The sequence below is a fragment of the Dendrobates tinctorius genome, unplaced genomic scaffold, assembly GCF_039654945.1.
Source record: "Dendrobates tinctorius isolate UK_male_01 unplaced genomic scaffold, ASM3965494v1 ptg000191l, whole genome shotgun sequence".
Classification (NCBI taxonomy): domain Eukaryota; kingdom Metazoa; phylum Chordata; class Amphibia; order Anura; family Dendrobatidae; genus Dendrobates; species Dendrobates tinctorius.
The window spans coordinates 1746523-1768322 of NW_027361858.1; the positions used below are offsets into that span (position 1 = coordinate 1746523).

The 21800-nt window shown below is 44.5% G+C and overlaps 1 protein-coding gene across 3 annotated transcripts in view; it reads right to left on the minus strand.

Moving 5' to 3' along the window:
• GRIN3A (glutamate ionotropic receptor NMDA type subunit 3A) overlaps nt 1–21800 on the minus strand; it is an 822030-nt gene that overhangs the window by 58159 nt on the left and 742071 nt on the right. For all 3 annotated transcript variants that reach the window (XM_073552433.1, XM_073552434.1, XM_073552435.1), the window contains 2 exons: nt 17263–17427; nt 10245–10318 (listed from right to left, as the gene is read on the minus strand). In XM_073552433.1, the coding sequence (XP_073408534.1) occupies nt 10245–10318; nt 17263–17427 (239 nt within the window). The remainder of the gene's footprint in view (nt 1–10244; nt 10319–17262; nt 17428–21800) is intronic.

Genomic DNA, 21800 nt, shown 5'->3' on the forward strand with positions numbered 1-21800 from the left:
CAAGTTATATGAATGAAATTTTACCACTAAAATGAAGTACAATATGTCATGAGAAAACAGTGTCAGAATCACCAGGATCCATGGAAGCGTTCCAGAGTTATTACCTCATAAAGGTAAAGGGGCTAGAGAGGCCTTCCTGCTGCTGATGAAAGTGAACTTGTCAGTTACCTTGATAGGATCCTGTCCTGTGTGAAATCAATCTTCCAGAATCTAACTAGATTGTGCTATAACTGTATTCCAGTTTCAGGAGGCTTCATTTGCTAATCCAAATAGTTTGAGATAAAACTCTGTTGCAGTGAGGAATCAGGAGTAGAAATGGGGAGACACCTGGTTTAATAAAATCGGCATCGGGTCCTCCCCATTTTTAAAAACCAGCCTTGCTAAAGCATGGATTTCTAGATCACTGGAGAGAGCAAGCTTCATTACACATATCTCCCCTCATATACTGTGCCAGTGACCCTGACACAACATGTATAAAATTTGATGTTTCCTTTATTTTATTTAGTCCCCTTAAGAGGCTTGAAATTGCATAAATCTGATTGCTTGTACTATACAAATACAACAGTATTGCAGTATAAGGTGTAAATCATGTTTTCTTATGAACCTCAGTCTAATGGCTGAACTTCAAAGCAGTACCCAGAAGTTGGCAGTGATAATTGCCCCATGTGGCAACCTCTCCATTTAATTGCTGCCTTCAGAGATTGCCAGCTGCATTTAAATAATTAGTTGCTTTTAGAGACAAAAGGAATGCATCCAGCGTCTACCGCAGAGGTGGGGAACCTTTTTTCTGCCAGGGCCATTTGGAATTTTATAACAGCGTTCGGGGGCCGTATAAAATTACCATATATATACTCATGTATAAGCCAAGATTTTCATCCCATTTTTTTGGGCTGAAAGTCCCCCTCTCGGCTTATACGCAAGTCATATACCGGGGTCGGAGGGGGAGTGAGGGGTGTCAGAGACCATACTCCCCCCTCCTGGCACGGTCTCTGCAGCCCCCCTGCTTCCCCCATTAACTTAGTGTCCCAACTGTTCCTGCATTCAGCTGTCACGTGGTACGCTCATTAAACTCATGAATATGCACATATTTAATGAGCGGCTGCTATACCATGTGACAGCTGAATGCAGGAACAGCCTTGGACGCCGACATCATGCTGGAAGCAGGGACTGAAGAGACCGGGTGACAGGAGGGGGTGGTGAGTATGACGGGGAGCAGAGCAATACTTACCGCTCCCCGTTCCATTGCTGTCTCCGGGTCCTCTGACTGTGACATTTAGAGGAGGGCACGATGATGTAGTCAGCGCACGCCCTCTGCTAACGTCACTGCACAGGACCTGGGGGAAACAGCAATGGAACTGAGAACGGTAAATATACTCAGTGCCGGGGGCCTGAGCCAGCGGCTACACCGGAACCTGGCCCCCAGCGACGGAGAGGTAAGTATGTCTTTTTTTTGTATAGCAGCTGCGGCAGCAGCATATGGGGGGTATTTATGTATGGAGCATCTACTTGGGCCACCATTAACCCTTGTGCAGCATATGGGGGGTATTTATGTATGGAGCATCTACTTGGGACACCATTAACCCTTGTGCAGAAATAAATAGGGGTATTTATCCTTGGAGCATCTTGTTGGGCCACCATTAACCCTTTGTCATGATCTAGCGTGAATCTGACAGTTTAAATGGATAAGTGAACTTTTTTTCCTTTGGCTAGGGGCCAAAGTGATGTGATTGCCCCCGGTGGCCATTAGAATTATTACACGTGGTGTCGCTCATTCTAAGTTGCCCGGTGGTGGTGAGTGGTAGTGCACTTTAGTTTCTTTGGTTTAGTGCACGTAATTATAAATCAGGTGTGAGGCTCTATAAAAGAGTTCAGGTGGGTTTGATGATTGTTGGTGATATTGTGTGTTAGTCTTTCACAAGGAAGCCTGGGTGAAGGAAGGAGCTGAACATGAGTTCTGCGCAGCCCAGTCAGAGGGGACGAGTGGCAGCTATGTGGTCTGCAAGAAGGGCTGGCATGGCGTGGTGGAGTCACAGTTTATGGTGTCGGCAGGAAGTACTTGCATGGCTTGGTGTAGTGACGACTATGGAGAGAGTTGCACTCAGCATGCGGGACTTGGTTGCTGAGAGCTGGACTCAAGCATGCTTGACTTTTTAGGCTGGAGCTGAACTCATCTTTGGGACTCTGTTACTGGACTTCTGCAATTGGTGGTGGACTCTGCTCCAAGGCTGCACTATGGTGAAGGATCCAGTTATGGTGATGGATCCGGGTGGAGGAGAAGATGCACACAGGTGGTGGGCTCTGTTGCTAGGAGCGTACGCAACAGAGCAAAGCTAAGTGGTGTTTCCCCTGTATTGTCATTTTCCCTCGTGTGTTTAGTGCAGTGGTGGGATTAGTTTCCGCACTGACCAATTCCCTAGTGATGGTTTAGGTTCAGGGCGAGCTAGGGTTTTTAGGTTCCTGTGCGTCGCCTGGTGCGGAACCGGCATAGGGAACGTTAGGATTGCAGGGACACTGGCTCAGGGGAGTACAGGAGGTCTTCACTTCCCTATTCCCTATTGCAGGGCCCACCATTGTTAATGTTACCCAGGTTCCCCCTTTATTATTTAAATTCGCCTTACTGGAGGCTGGGTTCCCAGACTACTGTATGTATACGTGTAATACCTAAATTCGCCAGTTGGAGGCGGTGTATCCAGATGCACGTCCTATTATTTAAATTCACCCAACTGGAGGCGGTGTATCCAGGGTCACGTGTGTCATATGGGTTCGCCTTGCGGTACTCGCTGCGACCAGACACACGTGACCGTGACATTATCACCAACCATACATTTTTTTTTCTGGTGAGCTTTGGCCATGTGGAGACCTGTGAGTAATTGTTGCCGGGCCTCACTGAGGTGAGTGGGGAGCGGCAAGGTGTGTTAGAGCCGCTGCAGCAGCAGTTATCAGGGTCTGGGGCCTCTGCTCAGGGAACCAGGAAATAAAAATGGCGGCTTTGGCAAATTGCGGTTCTGGCAAAAGCCCCCTTGAGTCGCTGCTGGGGAGTGGGACTTGTTCATACAGGTGGACGCAACCAGACAGGTGGGTGGAGTTGGTGATCCCCATGGTGCTGTCTGGGGTTCCCCGAGGTGAAGAGGTACGTCCCTGTAGTGAGCAGACTGGTGATAGTCCGCGGGACTCACACCAAATCTTCAATACCACCAAAGAAGCCGCCCCCTCCTGGTCGTGTGGAGGAAGGCGACCAGCGAGTGTATTTTGCCTCCATGTCCCTGCAGCTTTGGTAAAAGCCCCCTAGAGTCGCTGCTGGGGAGAGGGACTTGTTCATACAGGCGGACGTAACCACAGGTGGGTGGAGTTGGTGATCCCCATGGTGCTGTCTGGGGTTCCCCGAGGTGAAGGGGTACGTCCCTGTAGTGAGCAGACTGGTGTTATAGTCCGAGGGACTGATGCCAAATCTTCTATACCACCGAAGAGGTCGCCCCCTCCTGGTCGTTTGGAGGAAGGCGACCAGCGAATGTATATTTCCTCCATATTCCTGTCCCCTTCTCCTCCAGGTGTGTGCAGCAGGTGTGCTACGGGGGAGTAGGGACAAATCTCAACCCTCGCCATTAACCAACCCTGGGAGGGTAGACCTCATGGTGAAAGGGTTGGAGGGTGGAGTCCCTTGGTGAATAGCAGGGTGTGAGTGTGGTGACAGCAGGGGGCCACCTCTGTTGTCGTGTCCAGAAGGAGTTCACCAAATATATGACAAACGAATGTGTGCAATAAACGTTCAGGTCTGGACCTGTATGTGAACGAGCGTGTATGGGTGGCCACCAAAAAAAAAAAAAACGAAAAAAAAGAAACATCAGTGCAAGTGTGTTGCGAAGTGTTACCTGCGCATACTAAGCATACACATACATGGGGCCTGAGGTATACAGCACATGGGGTACATGGGGCCTCAGGTATACAGCACATGGGGGTACATGGGGCCTGAGGTATACAGCACATGGGGGGTACATGGGGCCTGACGTACTGTGATTACTTTGCACACTGCAGCCACACAGGAGGACGTGACACTTTCAGCTCTGCTATCTCGCTCAGCAGTGGATCGAGTGGGGGAGGGCAGCGACTCCTGTCGGGGTTGGTTCCTGTGCACGGAGTCTGGCGTCTCCCTGGTGCAGGCTCACTGACAATGCTGCCCCCATCTCTATTGCTGCAACCGGATTATAACTGTCCCTCACCTGGAGCTGGCACTGCAGGTGTCATGGGAAGCCTAGTTAACTTTAGGCTGAAACCCTCTGTATGGACAGAGCCTCCAGCTGCTTGGTTATGGAGACTATAGGATCCATGGTAAATAATTCCTTTTTTTTCTCTTTTTGGGCCGACTATAATGTCATGGGAAGCCTAGGTAACTTTAGGCTGAAACCCCGGGGCCCCTGCGGTGTCCCTCAGACTAGGGGAAACCCTGTCTGTCCCTCATCCCAGGGTTTACACTGAAGGTGTGCCTGCCTGGGCCTCCACCCTGTCCTTGTCTCCTGTCCAGCCCTAAGCTGAACCCACCACCCTCCACCCCATGAGGAGACCAAACACCAGACCCCACAAATAAGTATGGACAGGGAAAATGGAAAATGCACCACACCGCATACACACAGGGGAATACAGTAATGTGCAAGGGCAACCAAATAATACAACACAGGGAGGCAAAATGGCAACAATGGAATATACTACCAGCAACCGTATGCTCCTTAGACCACCACTCCAGACCGGTATCGCTTAGCACAAGGCAAGAGCTATAGTCGGCGACGCCCATAGTCACACAGGGCAATTTAAAGACAGAGGGCGTGGCTAAGCCCTCAGCCAGAATGACAACTTGGTTAACCCAATCCAAGCCGGATCAGAAGACCAACCAGTGCCGCTGAGAACCATGTGGTAGGATGGGGTATTACCGCTGTCTGCCGGACACCCTGGTGCGAACAGTGTCCGACATGACAGCAGGAGTCTCCACACTGACTCAGTCCCTCACCGACACCTGGAGCCGCACCGCAAGAGTCTAATGGAACTACTACCCCTAATAAGCCCCAATATAGTCCCTTGAGCGCACGAGAAGATTATTTACCCCCGGGGACATGTTGGTGCTGTCTCACTCCTCCGTCCCACGTCACATAAACCCACACACAGTATGGTGTGACCGCAACTCACCATTAGACATCACGTACCACCTCTCCGTTGGCGTCTCCCTCCGTCACTGCCCCTCTTTACCTCTTGGCCGCTTTCTCACTTCACTCTGGCTGCTGCAGACGGGGCGCCTGACGCATCCTTCTGCTCAGCCAATAGGAAAGCTCGGAGGCGTCAACCAATCACCTTCGAGCTCCTGCCATTTCACTGATGGGAAAAGCGCGGCAAAATACCACGCGCAATTCTTAAAGGGCCCGCGGCCAAAAAATAGGGAAAGTGGGGAAAGCCACAAAATGATATGGTGGGCCGTATACGGCCCGCGGGCAGGACGTTCCCCACCCCTGGTCTACCAGAAGAAGTTCAGCTCTTGATCTTCCTCCACACACACTAAACCCCAGTGCTGATGCACATTTTGTGAGTTAAATCCATTTGTTTTCTGTATAAAAATAGAAAAGCTACTGACCAAAGAAAAGCAGGGATCACCAAAAAAGTGTAATAAATTTTATTGGACAACCATAGACAACACCAATATAAAAACAGTTAAAAGTCATAAAATATGACAGATTGTACACAAGGCTCCTAAGAAAGCCAAAAAGACATCCCCCATACACCTAAGAAAATGGCTAGGCAGTTAAACGTAATATATGAATGGTACAAATGACCTAAAGAGAGCAGTGTGTAATTGATACGAAAATTGTAGTAGTTGAGTCAAAAAGACATCAATATCAACATCCCCTATCGATAACAATAATGACAATGGTTCAAACATACACAATTCAATATAAATGCCACTAATAATACCCAATACGTTGTCCTTGTATAAAAAGGTAGGATGTGGACTCAAGCCTTGTCCAAAAATGCTGCAGCAGCAATACAGATGGAAGTGAGTGGACAAGCTGAAATGAAACCAAGGTGAATGGGAACCATACCAAGCATCATCTAACGATAGAAACACAGAATGCTCTACAAGAGGTAAGTAAAAATTACTGCCCGCAATGTCCTGCTAACATTCTTACATATGGGGGAGCTTGTGGAGTGCCCTGTCTGACGCGTGTCGCCACCGGTCGCTTACCTCTTGTAGAGCATTCTGTGTTTCTATCCCTGCTTTTCTTTGGTCAGTAGCTTTTCTATTTTTATACAGTACCTGTTCTTTGCTGACTGCAGGAGGAACCCAATATCCCATTTGGTGGTGCCCTACTTTGTTTCACTATTGTATCCATTTATTTTCTAGCACCATCTTTCACTACCAATCCATAGTGAGTCATTTTGTGGTAATCTAACGTAAATCATTACATGGTTAAAGGTAGAATAACCAGCCACAACATGCCAGTTACGGTGTATGGGAATATCTTCTTTGTATAAAAGTGAAAAATCCTGTAAAACACACATTAGAATGAAACTAAATAAACCAAAGAAAATAAATTAACTGAAGACATAATTATCCATCATTATCAAATAAAACACCTACATGAAATGTGAAAGGAAAATAATTACATCTTTCTGGCAGTATGTTACATTGTCAGAAAGCAGAAACTCCGTATGAAAATGGTAATTAGCATATCTTGATAAGCTCTCATAAACAGCAGAAATGAATATAGTAAAGCGATGGTAAAACTGAAGAAGTCCCGATATACTTTTCCTGCATAAGTTTTTTATCATATGGTTATACAATATAAATTACATTACTTGTTATAAATTTACTTGAGGAAAGTACTTGTCTCTCTTTTTATGTTCCCGATAAGTCACTGCTCACTTTCATTTTCTATAGTTTTGTCAAAATTTGCTTTTTGTTTTTTTGCTCTAAAATTCATTACATTTTAAAACCTTGTGATAAGAAAACAACTTTGATAATAGAAACCATGGTTACCTGTTATAATTTATGCAAATGGAAGCAATGCAGAGCATACTGTAAGTTTATGTATATACAGTAACATAATAACATACAAAAATATAGAATTTTCCTTTACTTGGATTTTAATAACAATGCATGGCTATTGCTCCTGCTCTATATGTTGTGTATAGAGTTTTAATTACAATTTCTATGTGCAGATATATATTATATAGTTAGAAATAAGTATAACTCATTTGCTTATTCTTCTTGATTCTTGTGGTGTACCTATTCCAGAACCCATATGTACTCCTGTTATGGGCGTGGTAAGGACTGGTGCCAAATATTAAGTATTTTTAGGCTGGTGTCCTAAAATTACATGGATTATGATGGTTTGGTCTACCGCCACTTATAGGAACACCACATCAGCTATTTTTCAGTGACTACCAGCCAAAGGCACCTGAGGAGGTTAAGGTTGTAAGACTGAAGAGCTGGGTAAGACTTGGTTTGTCATCAGACTGTGGAAAGACAGATTCATTTCTCACATTTTTAGAAACAAACCTGATACTGATTAGGTTTTCTGTGAAGGACAACCCCTTATAAAATTCCTTTTTGTGGGTATGGTAAAGTATTAAAGAGTTGCCTGCTTAGGTGCTAGAGCTAAGACCAGAGTAAAGCTGTTCAGGAACGCTAGATCACTGTTCGGACGATCGTTCGGTCTACAACCATTTCAGCCTACTGTGCCATACATAGGAGCGCTTGATTAGGGAGAACAATGCAGTCAGCAGTACATAATCAGACACGCCTGATTGACATCTTCCTCAACCATCAACGTGATGGCGCCCTCATATGCATTAGACAATTAGTCGAACCTGTCGATATTGGCTGGTAAAGCCGACTTAAAGGGGTAGTCCCATCTCCAAGGTCCTATCCCAATACATAGTGAGTGTAATAATAACAATATTAGCAAAAACCTACAATTAGAAATGTGGTTTAGTTTTACTGATTCGCTTACCCCATGTTCAGGTATTGCAGGACCTTAGTTATCCATATTTACGACCACTAGCAACTAGCTAACTGTCACTATATCAGTGGTCGTAACCATGGATACCTAAGGTCCTACAATGCCTGCACATAAGGAAAGAGACACAGTGAATCAGAAAAACTATGCTACATTTCTAATTGGAGGCATTTGCTAATATTATTATTACCATTATTACTACACCCTCTACATATTGGGATAGGATCTTGGAGCTGGAAATGCCCCTTTAAGTCTAATGTGTATGGGAGCTTTAAATCTTCAACAGACATCCAAGGATGGGTAGCCGCTGTCTTGTAATGCTTCATTTGGTAAGTATCAGATGCTGAAAGCTGATTAAGGTTAAACAGCAGGACCCCTTAATTGACTTTATTTTTGCAAAACCATCATTTTTCAGACATAGCAAAAGCTAATGTAGCTTTAAATTAAATGATATCTCTGCACAAGGACCTACAATACTCAAATATTAGTGACTTGTGTGGAATAAGCAGATAAAATATAACCTTCATTCTACGCATTAAACATATTTTGCCCAATTCCGCCGAGCTTACTGCAAGTCTATCCTAGCAACCTCCAGCAGCAGCACAGCAACTATACTAGCTATATTTATTTGATTTTATATTCTGATAGATAAGACTTTACTGAATGCAGCAATACCACATACCATATTTTTCAGATTATAAGATGGACTTTTTTACCCAAATTTGGGAGGAAAATGGGGGTGCGTCTTATAATGTGGATATACCATACCGGCCGTGCGGAGATCTCATCTCCCGAGATCTTGGTGCAGAGATCTCCATCTGCACATGTGCCGCACCTGGCAGCCATTTTCCTAGAGTCCACCACACAGTAAACCATGTAAGTGTGGGGGCTCTGGGTTTTCACAAAATGTCGGCAGAGCCCCCGGAACACCAAACACCCACAGTGGCGCACATTGGAAAACCCACTTGTCCCAGCCTGCGGCCTGCGGCAACCCTCCTCCAGCAGCGACCCTTGGACCCTGCTTCACCATGACCTGCACCACCAAACACCTGCAACATCACACATCCGAACACTCCTTTCTCCCAGTCTGGGGTCCGCAGCATCGCCCCACTCCTGCCTCCACCAGCAGCGACCCAGGGACCTCACTTTACTGCAGCCACCACCCCCAAAAATCAATAAGATGCATGGATTATAAAAGGCTCCATTTTATAAAAAAAAAATTCCTATTTTTCTCCTCAAAATTTGGGGTGCGTCTTATAATCCGCAAAATACAGTATATGTATTTAAAAAAATGTAATATCTTTATTTTCAAAAGGAGTGTAATTAGAATTTTAATTTTTTATATTTTTTTACTTTTCATTGTTATTGTTAGCCCCCTTATGCGACTTGAAGCTAAGTTTGTCCAATCACTTGCTCTATGTACACCGATTTGACAGCATTGCTCCATATAGCAGAAATTGCAGTCTCCTTTGAAGATCAGCAGCAGGCAGGGTTTCAAAGGAGCTCTGTAATGACAGGCATGGGGGTCATCATCTAACCTCCCAGCTGTCATGACAACCCATCAGCATTTACATCATGGATGCTCCAATGGGTGGAGAGAATGATGCGCACTCATACCGGCACGTGTTAAATGCCGCAGTCAGAAATTGATATTGGCATTTAACAGCTTAGCAATCGTGGGCGGGGCACCGGTCCACATGCGATTGTTGGCGGCAGGTCCTAGCTATAATACACAGTAATCACCTTCTCACTCCATACACTGTCTTTTGACTATCACTGTTCATGTACGGCAAATATTGTGAAGGGGTTTAATATGTAACATCTAATAAAAAAAATAAGTAATGAGAAATGGTACTTGCTCATTGGCATGGGCTTAAAACTCTACACAAGGCACTGTGTGATAGCAAGATGTCAGAAGGATTATATATAATTTTTTAGATCACTTGTTACTATTCTAATGAGAATAAATAGAAATGTTGTTATGCTGTAGAATGTTTGTGTACCAACTACAGTAGAATGTGCTGTAAAGATGTTTTAGCTTTCAAGATAAGCTACTTGCTGACAGATTGGATAAGATCAGTTTCACGCCAGCTGCTAATAAATGACAATACAGAAGCACTAGAAATATTACATTGCTTTTTAAGTGTTGATCACGATTCGGCTTTTTCTCAGTTTGCACCATTAATGGAAGATTCAATACATTGTGGCAGAAATGTCATGACAGACACATTAAAAGCACTCTACCTTTTCTCCAGTCGTTTCAGTTTTTGCTGAAATTTCTCTTCATTGAATGATGTGTTTAAAGCTCGATGGAGACGCTGTTTTTTGAGAAAAAAAAAAGAGGAAGACAAAAAAAGAAACCATAAATCTGTATTGCACAATAACTATTGTAAATTGGATTTTTCTGAAGTATACATTTCTAGAGTTTCTAGAATATTCTCATATTCAAAATATAAATGCTTAAATAAATCTCTTAAATTACAAGAAATTAATTTTCCCATTGTTTAATGCTTCTTCAAAATCCAAAGTAACTCTCAACCTCCCCATAGTTTTCTGTGGCAACTGCAATGCAATAACTTATCCAAAAGAGTCTTTGGGCCCAATTAATCAAGACTGGTGTCGTTCACATTATTCTTGATGAGGGGACATGACAGAGACAGAGATTTCTGATTCATGAAGAGGTCTATGCCTCTTCAAAAATCTGAAGCATCTGACGAGTGGGGTGCGCCTCCGTGTGCTAAGCAAGAAAGTACTCAAGTCAGGTACTAAACAGATTTCTTGCATTAGGAATCCAAAAGTTTCAAAATTTTTGTACTATTCCGAGTTGCACCTAAATTTTGCAATGTTTCAAATCTTTTACACCAGAATTCTGTCATGAAAGCTTTGCTGAATCAGGTACTGTTACATCTGTGCCCGTACCTCAGTGAGACCCTTAGCAGGGTCCCTGTCCTCATGCTGCTGTGGCCGTACCTCAGAGAGACCCTCAGTGGGGCCCCTGTCCTCATGTACCTCTGCCGGACACTGGTGGGGCTCTCGCTCTCAATCCTTTGCTTGCTGCCCTGCTTTTCCCCCTGCTCCCTGGCATGCAGCCAGCACATCCCCTGGTATGAGATTAAGGTCAAGCGCTGTCTAGGTCTCTTAAAGAGACAGCACGCATTTTTCAAAAAAGTAATTAGCCAATGGCAGCGCACTGATTGCTTTTTCTGGCCCCTCCGCCATAGGGAGGGTTCTGGAGCAACGAGTATCTACTGTTGCTAGTTCCGGTTCTGTGTCTGCTTTGTCTGCGCTTCTGCAGTATTCCGTCTAGTACTCTGCTTACACTGTTTGTTTCCGCAGAATATCCGTGACCTGTTATTCGGCTGTCCAAGACGACATTTGTACCAGCTGCTTCTATTCCGTCTCGTCCCGCCGCTTAGCCATCGTAACTTCTGGATTACGCCAGTTCCTTTGGAGCCAGCTTCCACCTGCATACCCGAAACTTGCTGTTCACTGTCAGTGCCAGCTTCTATCCATATACCCGGTACTTGCCGGTCAGCTCCACCATATCTGTATATTCTGTTTACCCGTTTGTCCCGCTGGGACAGCTGCCACATGTCTGGCGTCTAACGGGAGGTAGCACCTGTGTCCTCCTGGTATTCCATTCTGATCCCGCTGGAGGGGTCTTACTACAGATACCTCGAGCTCATCAGTCACACCCTCTTCGGAGCGCCCTGGACCGTGGTCCAGAGGTTCCACTCAAAACATAAACAAATGTGAACTTCACCACCTGTGCCTCCGCTTCCATTCGTTACAGATTACTCCAGCAATGGAACCCTCTGGATCCCAGCGACCTCCGGCTGTGGAGCTTTGTCAAGAGGTGACCCAGCTGAGGGATCAGCAGGGCAAGATCACGACTTTTCTACACAACTTGTCTACCCGCATGGATTCCCTGATGTCCCCGGCTGCATCAGACTTGATTACCGACACCCAGGTACCCACCTGTACGGCAAGTAAAGGTCCTCGCCTGTCGGCCCCCACCCACTTCCATGGCAACCCTGTCCAGTGTTGGGGGTTCATCAACCAGTGCATGCTGCACTTTGAACTCCTGGGGCATATGTTTTCTTCTGACCGAGCCAAGGTGGGCTTCATTATGTGACATCTCGCTGGAGAGGCCCTTACCTGGCTGAATCCGCTGTGGGAGAGAGGGGATCCTCTGGTTAATATTCTCCAGCCTTTTCTACAAGCATTCCGCAGGATCTTCGTTGAACCTGGTCGCATCATGATGACAGCCTCAGCTCTTCTACGCTTACGTCAAGGGACTCTTACAGTGGCCCAGTACGCCATTCGGTTCTGCACGCTTTCATCTGAATTATCCTGGAACAATGAGTCCCTGGTGGCTGCCTTCTTGGAAGGATTGTCGGGTAGAATAAAGGATGAGCTGGTGGGACAGGACAGGCATACTACCTTGGACGATCTGATATCCCTGGCGACCCGGATAGATCTGCAATTTCAAGAACGTGCCAAGGAGACCAAATGGGACAAGAGGCCCTACCCCCTGGGTCCTAGTTCTCCTACGTCAGCTACCTCATCTTCCTCCCCTGAGGTCATGGAGGTTGACCATGTAAGTTTGGACAGTCACCTCCAGGAGGCGTGTCGCAAAGAGGGAAGTTGCCTCTACTGTGATAGTCTTGAGAATCTGATTCGTACCTGTCCAAAGAGGATGGAAAACTCCAATGCCTAGGCTCAGTAGGAGAGGCCACCCTAGGTAGAGAACATTCCTCTCCATCACTGCAAATCTCGGTCTCCGTGTGCTTCGTAGCAATTAAACTATCTGAACTGTTTGTTGGATTCTGGAGCCGCTGGGGACTTCATCCAGCAGGCGGTAATGGATCGTTACCGCTTACCAGTCCAGCATCTTCCTGACCCATTGCGGGTGACTGCCGTAGATGGCTAACCTCTGACCGAGCTCGTCCAGTTTCAGACCGAGCCTGTGGAACTCAGGGTAGGTCTAACGCATTCTGAAAGAATTTGTTTTTATATGTACCCCGGTTTGTCTCACCCCTTGCTTTTAGGTCTACCATGGCTTCAGATGCATGAACCAGTCCTAAAATAGAACAGGAGAGGTTTTGCATTGGGGAGATTCCTGCATGGATCGATGTCTAACCCGGATTCAACCTGTTTCGCCTCCAGTACAACCAGTTACCCTGCCAGGGTTATCTTCCTCTTACTGGTCCTTCTCTGATGTTTTTGGGAAAAAAAGTTGTATGACTGTCTGATTGATCTTCTCCCCGCAACATCCACTCCTCGCGTGAGAGTTTATCCTCTTTCTCAAGCAGACACTCAAGCCATGTCTCACTACATCCAAGAGAACCTGGCCAGAGGATTTATCCGAAAGTCATCTTCAACGACAGGAGCAGGATTCTTTTTCGTGAAGAGAAAGGACGGATCCCTGCAGCCCTGTATCGACTACTGGGGCCTAAATCAGATCATGGTAAAGAACAGGTATCCATTACCTCTTATTTCAGAGTTGTTTGATTGTCTCCGAGGGGCCAAGATCTTCACCAAATTGGATCTGGTATACATAGAAAATAATAAGTTTGTGGTTTTATAGGGAAATACATGTTCACATATTTAGCTTATTATTTCCTAAGGGATCCTTTTTTGAACTGCTGTCCTCAAATTGCCTCGTCCGTCTGGGCTGAAAGCCATACAATGGTGCCTGGGGTTCACCAACTACTACCGGCAATTCATTCCACACTTTTCCACCCGAGTGGCACCCATCTCAGCTTTAACCCGGAAAGGTGTAACCTCCAAGGAATGGTACCCCGAGGCAGAGGAGGCCTTTGTTTCTTTCAAAAAGCCTTCGCTTTTCTAATTCTAATGAGCAATTTTTCCTAGAGGTAGACGCTTCCTCCATAGGTGCAGGAGCAGTTCTTACCCAGAAATCGTCTACCAGTCGGGTGATCTCCTGTGGTTTTTTAGTTAAGCTTTTTTCCACCGCAGAGAGAAACTATTCCATTGGAAATCGGGAACTGTTGGCAATCAAGTTGGCCCTGCAAGAATGGAGACCCCTCCTTGAGGGAGCTGTCCATCAGGTAATCATTTTCTCAGATCATAAGTACCTCCAATCCACCCGTCAGGCCCGATGGGCCTTGTTTTTTGCCCGATTTAATTTTGTTCTTCATTTCCATCCAGCTGACAAAAATATTAAGGCAGACGCACTCTCCAGAGCCTTCTTGCCTCCTGACCTTGAAGAAGAACCCCAACACATCATTGAACCGTCATGGTTAGTGTCAGTAGCCTCTGTTAATCTGGCCCGGCTTCCCTCTGGAAAAACTCTCGTTACCACATCTGAACGGAACCGTGTCCTTCGGTGTGGTCACTCTTCCAAGTTAGCCGGCCATGCCGGTCAGAAAAAGACACTGCAACTCATTATCCATTACTACTGGTGGTCCAACATGGGCAAGTATACTTGGGAATATGTCGCAGCCTGTCCTTTGTGTGCCCGTAGCAAGATTGCTAAACGTCTGCCAGCTGGTCAACTTCAGCCTCTTCCAATTCCATCAGCTCCTTGGCAGCATATTGCTATGGATTTCATCACAGACCTTCCCATCTCTTCCGGCTGTTCTGTTGTTTGGGTCGTCATAGATTGCTTTTCTAAGATGGCTCACTTTATTCCACTACCCGGTCTTCCATCTGCCCCAGAACTTGCAGATTACTTTATTCAGCACATTTTCTGTCTCCGTGGAATCCCTCTCCACATCGTGTCTGACAGGGGTGTCCAGTTCACCTCGAAGTTCTATAGAGCAGTCTGTAGACTAGTAAAAATACAATTGGACTTCTCTTCTGTGTACCACCCAAAATCCAATGGGCAAGTGGAGAGGACCAATCAAATTCTGTCAGGATTTCTCCTCCACTTCGTCAATGTGCACCATGACGACTGGGTAGAGTTACTGCCCTGGGCGGAATTCTCCAACAACAATCACGTAAGTGAGTCTTCTGGAAAATCTCCCTTTCAGATTATGTTTGGACTCCAACCCAGAGTTCCTCTTCCTATATCTGGACCTTCTAGCGTTCCTGCAGCCGATTCTCAAAGGTGTGGAATGACACCAAATTGGCTTTGGAGAGAGCCTCTCAACAAATGAAGAAGCATGCAGATAAAAGAAAGTGTGCATTTTTCAAAAAAGTAATTGGCCAATGGCAGTGCACTGATTGCTGTTTCTGGCCCCTCTGCCATAGAGAGGGTGCCGGAGCAATGAGTATCTACTATTGCTAGTTCAGGTTCTGTGTCTGCTCTGTTTGAGCTTCTGCAGTATTCCATTTAGTACTCTGTTTACACTGTTTTCACAGAATATCTGTGACCTGTTATTCAGCTGTCCATGATGACGTTTGTACTGGCTGCTTCTGTTCCATCTCGTCCCGCCGCTTAGCCATCGGAACCTCTGGATTACGCCAGTTCCTTTGGAACCAGCTTCCACCTGCATACCCTAAACTTGCCGGTCACCGTCAGTGCCAACTTCTATCAGTATACCCGGTACCCTCCGGTCATCTCCACCATACCTGTATATTCTGTTTACCCGTTGTCCCACTGGGACAGCTGCCACATTTCTGGCATCTAACTGGAGGTAGCACCTGTGTCCTCCTAGCATTCCATTCTGATCCCGTTCAAGGGGTTTTACTACAGATACCTGGGGCTCACTGGTCACGTCCCCGTTGGAGCCCCCTGGACCGTGGTCCAGAGGTTCCACTCAAAAAATAAACAAATGTGAACTTCACCACCTGTGTCTCTGCTTCCATTTGTTACAGGTACTTTTTCTGTAGTTGCTTTGTACAGACAAAGGACATTTCGTATTTTGCTTTAATATTTATGGTACTTTTTCAGAGTGCATGATTTAAAGGGACAATGAATCTACAATTTAAGAATAGTTATTAGCTATTAGTTATATTAGTTATTATTAGTATTTAATTGGCAAGGTGGTTGAAGTTGCCTAAAAAATATTCCCATACACATTGTGTAAATGTAGTCAGAACTCTCTAGAATCTTAAAATATAACACTTTTTTATTACTTGGGTTTTTTTTCCAAATGGATGATGTAAAAGAGAAAAACAATGAAGGTGGCTAGAGTGAAGAACATGTTCTGCATCGAGTAACCTGCACAATATTTATCACTACACATTTTTTTGATAAATGTTGTTCATTTTGCACAACTTTCATTGTCTCAGAAAATAATTCATCTTATAACAATGATAATAAATCCCCCAGTGTCTAAATTTTTAACCAGCTTTCTAAGACCAGATTTGAAGGGATTGTGAATACTCAGTTTTAACCATTATATACTCTTTTAGGGGATTTGAACCCTATAAAAATCTTATCTGTGATAGAGATTTTAATTATTTTGTTTTATATTGAAACAATTATACTAAAGGGGATCCATGGTGTGACCAATTGCTCGATTCACAATTCCAGCCCTCTTAACTACTAGATCTATCAATAAAAAAGGATTAACCTGATCTTCTAAATGGCGTAACGAGAAAAAAGTCAAAACTCCAGAATTACATTTTTTTTGGTCGCCGCGACGTTGCATCAAAAGAACGTATCTGCACCAAAATGGTATAATTAAAAACGTCAGCTCAGCACTCAAAAAATAAGCCCTCAACTAAACAAAAATGGAGACGCTACGGGTATCGGAAAAGGGTGCAATTTTTTATTTTTAACAAAGACTGAAATTTTTTTCCACCATTTAGATAAAATAGAACCTAGACATGTTTGGTGTCTATGAACTCGTAAAGAACTAGAGAATCATAAAGGCAGGTCAGTTTTAGCATTTAGTGAACCTAGTAAAAAAAGCCAAACAAAAAACAAGTGTATGATTGCACTTTTTTTTGCAATTTCACCGCACTTGGAATTTTTTTCCCGTTTTCTAGTACACAACATAGCAAAACCAACGGTTTTGTTCAAAAGTACAACTCATCCTGCAAAAACTAAGCCTTCGCATGGTCATGTTGACAGAAAAGTAAAAAAAAGTTATGGCTCTGGGAAAAAAGGGAGTGAAAAACAAAAACGCAAAAATGAAAATACCTCCAGGGGTTAAGGCTAGCATATATTTCAAAACTACATTTAAGACATATTTTGATTTCTTCTTTTAATTTTGAAAAAAGTCCCTTTAAATTACAAATTCACTAGGAACAGTCTATAGGTTACAGTTAATTTTAGCTGTGTATTTTGGAGTACACTTGATATTCAACGGGATATTACTTGTCTGAATGATATGTTTATACATACCTGACTAGTGTGAAGCCAATATTTTAATTTTGATTTCTTTTTAATTCTTGGCAAGACCAATCTAAAAACAATATGTTCTCCAATGGTTGTAAGAATGGACACTCCAATTCCTATACAGAGCATGACAAATAGCCCAGAGAAGTGTTTGATGCCCATTTGCAGAGTCTAGAAAAAGAAAAAGCGTGAAAAATCAATTAGCATAATAATTATAGTGCTGAATTATTTTAAGCAGCTGGACAGAATTTATCTTGCTTGAAAATTAAAACGCTGAAGCCAAAAGCTTTCAAAGTACAGTAGACGAAATATCAAAAAGGCTTATATTTCCCAAGATAAATCACTCTGTGGAAGTGTTAAATCTATACCCAATCTATTCCGTAGAAATAAGCTTTATATTCATATACTGCAACATCAACTAAAATAAAACTTTCCTAATTCTATGGAACAAAGTGAGCTATGAATCAATTGAAAACTAGCTCAAGCAACCAGCAAACATATAGCTATGAAGTATGCATAATTATCACGACACAGCTGTGGAGTGACCTGGGACAAGGGGCTCCTTTTTTGGCCCTAACACTAGGGGGCAACCTATCTTGCTCTGTTCCGCAAGATATGTCAGATGGCAAAGACTCCGGGGCCTCCCTCCTTGCCTTATCTCCTAAATTAGCCCTCCATCTGTTCTCTAACCCCCGCCAAGGGAGAAAGGGGCACCACAGTGCACCGCAGGACGCCAACCCGACAACAGGACGACAAAGACAAGGGGTAACTGAAAACTGCACTCACTCTTTCACTCACATATAACAGAGGAATCTTATAACTCCTCCAGCACTCCTTCTGATACCAACTTCTCTCCCTAATTTAGCCATGCAGCAAAAAGCTAACTCTAATGAGGTTTAGTAGTAGAACCCAGATTATATAGGAAAAGGAGTGGCTAACCAAGTACAGGAGAGAACAGGGATCTCCAACATGGTTGGATCAACCCCCGTTCTGCCAGAAGAAATAAACACGTTTAATAAGAAGATGAAGTGCTTCTTCTCAGCGCCGGAGTGGGAGCAACCAGATGCTTCGATCTTCTGGCTCCGCTCCACCACGGTAACCCCATGACAATATTAGAAAAGAGCAAATTTTTAGAAATTCAAATGTGCTGGCTTTGCCAAATTATATTTGACTATAAGAGCTTTCACCCTACAGGAGAGAGAAAAAGGACCTGCTGATCTAAAGAGCTTACATTCTATAGGGGAGAGAGAAAGAAAGAGAGGGAGAGGGAGAGAGACTATCTGCTGACCATAACATTTAACACTCTACAGGAGAGAGAGGGAGAGGGGAAGAGAGTGAGGACCCTGCTGGCCATAAGAGCTTACACTCCACAGGAGAGAGATAAAGAGGACCCTGCTGACCACAAGAGCTTGCACTCCACAGGTGAGAGAGAGGACCCTGCTTACCATAAGAGCTTACACTCCACAGGAGAGATACTTGAAAAACTGCAAATCGAATCTCAAAGTGTTTGAATTTGTGGGAAATCGCAAATTCCAGAAAATTAACCTTCTGTGGATCAAACCACTAATCTCTAATGCCTACTATTATATCTACATTGTACAATACATACCCAAACATAGAGGGTAAGAATTGTTTGCAAAATAATGGTGCTGATCTATAAATTGAGGGTTTATTTTTAAAATTATGTAGGTATATGACAGCTTAAATGTGTGTCACCAGAATACTGCTTTTCTCTATCTTTGGATCAACCATTTTAGAATCACATGATAAATGTATTCTGATCTTCTTCCAGTAACCATTTTCTGAATATTGACTAGGTGTATGCCCTTATTCAGCTCACTTAGGCTGGTTTCACAGGTTTCACATTTGTGTCTGTTTGCGCAGCGTTTCATCCACAGCAATCCGGATGCATCATGTTTCCCTATCTTTAACATGGTGTACGCAGGGGCATGCATTTGCATCAGTTCGCATGTGTCAGCGTACGCATGCGTTGTTTTTCGGCGTGCAGCGGGGTCCAGCGAACGCAACATGTTGGATTTTTGGAAGCGGCAAAAATCCGTCAAATATGTGTATTCATGCACATGCGGATGAGTGCGTCAAAAAAACGCATTACTGTCTATGAAAACGCATGCATGCACAAGGACATGCATACGCACATGCGTTCTATACACATGCGTAATTATGAGTTGGTCCAAGAACTGATTCAACCACCTGCTAATTGATAGCTCTATAACAGGAAGTGTGGACACTGCAAGACCATAAGGGTATGTGCACAAGCTGTGGAATGCTCTGTGGATTTGGCCGCATGGATTTTGTAAAATCTGCAGGTAAATCTGCAGGTCAAAAGACCTGCGGTATTACCTGTGGATTATCCTGCGGTTTTGCCCTGTGGTTTTTCATCTCCACAATGGAGGAGATGGCAAACCGCAGCGGAATCCGCAGAAAGAATTGACATGTCAATTCTTTCTGCGGTTTTGAAACCGCAGCAAATCCGCGAGAAAAATTCCACAACGTCTGCACAGCAGGTTTTTTTTTCATAGGGTAGAATGCTACTGTACACCGCAGCAAAAACTGCTGCGGATCCGCAGCGGCCAAATCCGCTGTGGATCCGCAGCAGAATCTGCAGCGTGTGCACACACCCTAACTCTCTGGGCTCTGAATGATACCACAACAATAGCTAGGTAAGTATAGAACCTTAGAAAATGTCTGTCTCTCTCACTGTTGTTTGTACTTTGTATTTATTTTTTTTCTGTTTTACTTTTAGACGTGTCGACTGTCCTGGTGCAGTGGATGGCTCCTGGTTGCCTCCTGGTGCAGCGGTTTTCACCAGTTTGTCTCCTAGTGCTGCTTTCTGTCGTGGTGAGGACAAGACTGTCTATTTAAGTATAGAAGATTTGTAAATGTTGTCTCTCTGAAAGCTTTTTCTGTTCCTTGTAGACTGGCTGACTCTCTGGTGCAGTGGGTGTCTCCTTGTTGTCTCCTGGTGCAGCGGTTTTCTCCAGTTCGTCTCCTAGTGCTGCTTTCTGTCATGGTGAGGACAACACTGTGTCTATGTAAGTATAGAAGCTTTGTAAATGTCTTTCTCTGAATGCTTTTTCTTTTTCTTGTAGACTGGCTGACTCTCTGGTGCCTTGGGTGTCTTCTGGTTGTCTTCTGGTGCATCAGTTTTCTCGTGGTCGTCTCCTGGTGCTGTGGTTGTCTCCTGTTGCTGCCATCTGTCCCTGGTCTATGCTGACTGCTGTGCTGTTAGAATACTGCCTGTAATGTAAGTATTGTTGTCCTTTTTGGTTTGGTCTACATTGTTTTTGGATCTTTACAAGTTTAATTTTTCTTCTCTGTTCTTTTTGGATCTTTACAAGTTTAATTTTTCTTCTCTGTTCTTTTCTGATGCTGATCTCAGAATAGAGAGAGCTGCTGCTGATGATGATTTTGTAGGGAGAGCGTTAGGCAGGGAAGAAGACACCAAAAACTGCTTCTGCTGCTAGCGATTTTGCCTGTACAACACACCAGTCACTGTGCAGTGCAAGGGGAGGCTATATAGTGGTGTATCAGTGGTGTTGGTTGTTGGGCTGCCTTCTAAGGCTTCCTGACATTCCTGCATTGCTGTTTACCCACTGCTCCGCAAACTGCTTTTTTAAAAGCAATCACAATTTTTTTTTTGTCCTGCTGAGAAGAAGAAAAAAAAACTGCTTCTGCTGCTAGCGATTTTGCCTGTACAACACACCAGTCACTGTGCAGTGCAAGGGGAGGCTATATAGTGGTGTATCAGTGGTGTTGGTTGTTGGGCTGCCTTCTAAGGCTTCCTGACATTCCTGCATTGCTGTTTACCCACTGCTCCGCAAACTGCTTTTTTAAAAGCAATCACAATTTTTTTTTTTGTCTTGCTGAGGTACTGAGCGTGCATTTTTTCACACCATACAGCGGTGTACGCTCCTCACACAGTACCGTGTAATGGCTGTTACCACAGCCACAGTGAAGCTATCAGTGAGTCACTCTGTGAGAATAAGTCGAGGACATGTTCCGTTCTTACAGACCTGCACTCTAGGGAGATTCCAATTCTGCCCAATTCTACATACACCTTGTAGTTTGTGATATACTAGCCAATTTCTGCCTGTGACATAGCGCTCAGATATTCAGTGGGCCTCACACAATCCATAAGTGTCCAGTGTCCACAAGTGTGTGCAGAAATTAAAAATCTCCCTTATCCTCTAGTCACTTTGGTCACAGCTCTGCCATCGAGCCTGTGACAGAGCGCTCAGATACTCAGTGGGCCTCACACAATCCATAAGTGTCCAGTGTCTACAAGTGTGTGCAGAAATTAAAAATCTCCCTTATCCTCTAGTCACTTTGGTCACAGCTCTGCCATCGAGCCTGTGACAGAGCGCTCAGATACTCAGTGGGCCTCACACAATCCATAAGTGTCCAGTGTCCACAAGTGTGTGCAGAAATTAAAAATCTCCCTTATCCTCTAGTCACTTTGGTCACAGCTCTGCCATCGAGCCTGTGACAGAGCGCTCAGATACTCAGTGGGCCTCACACAATCC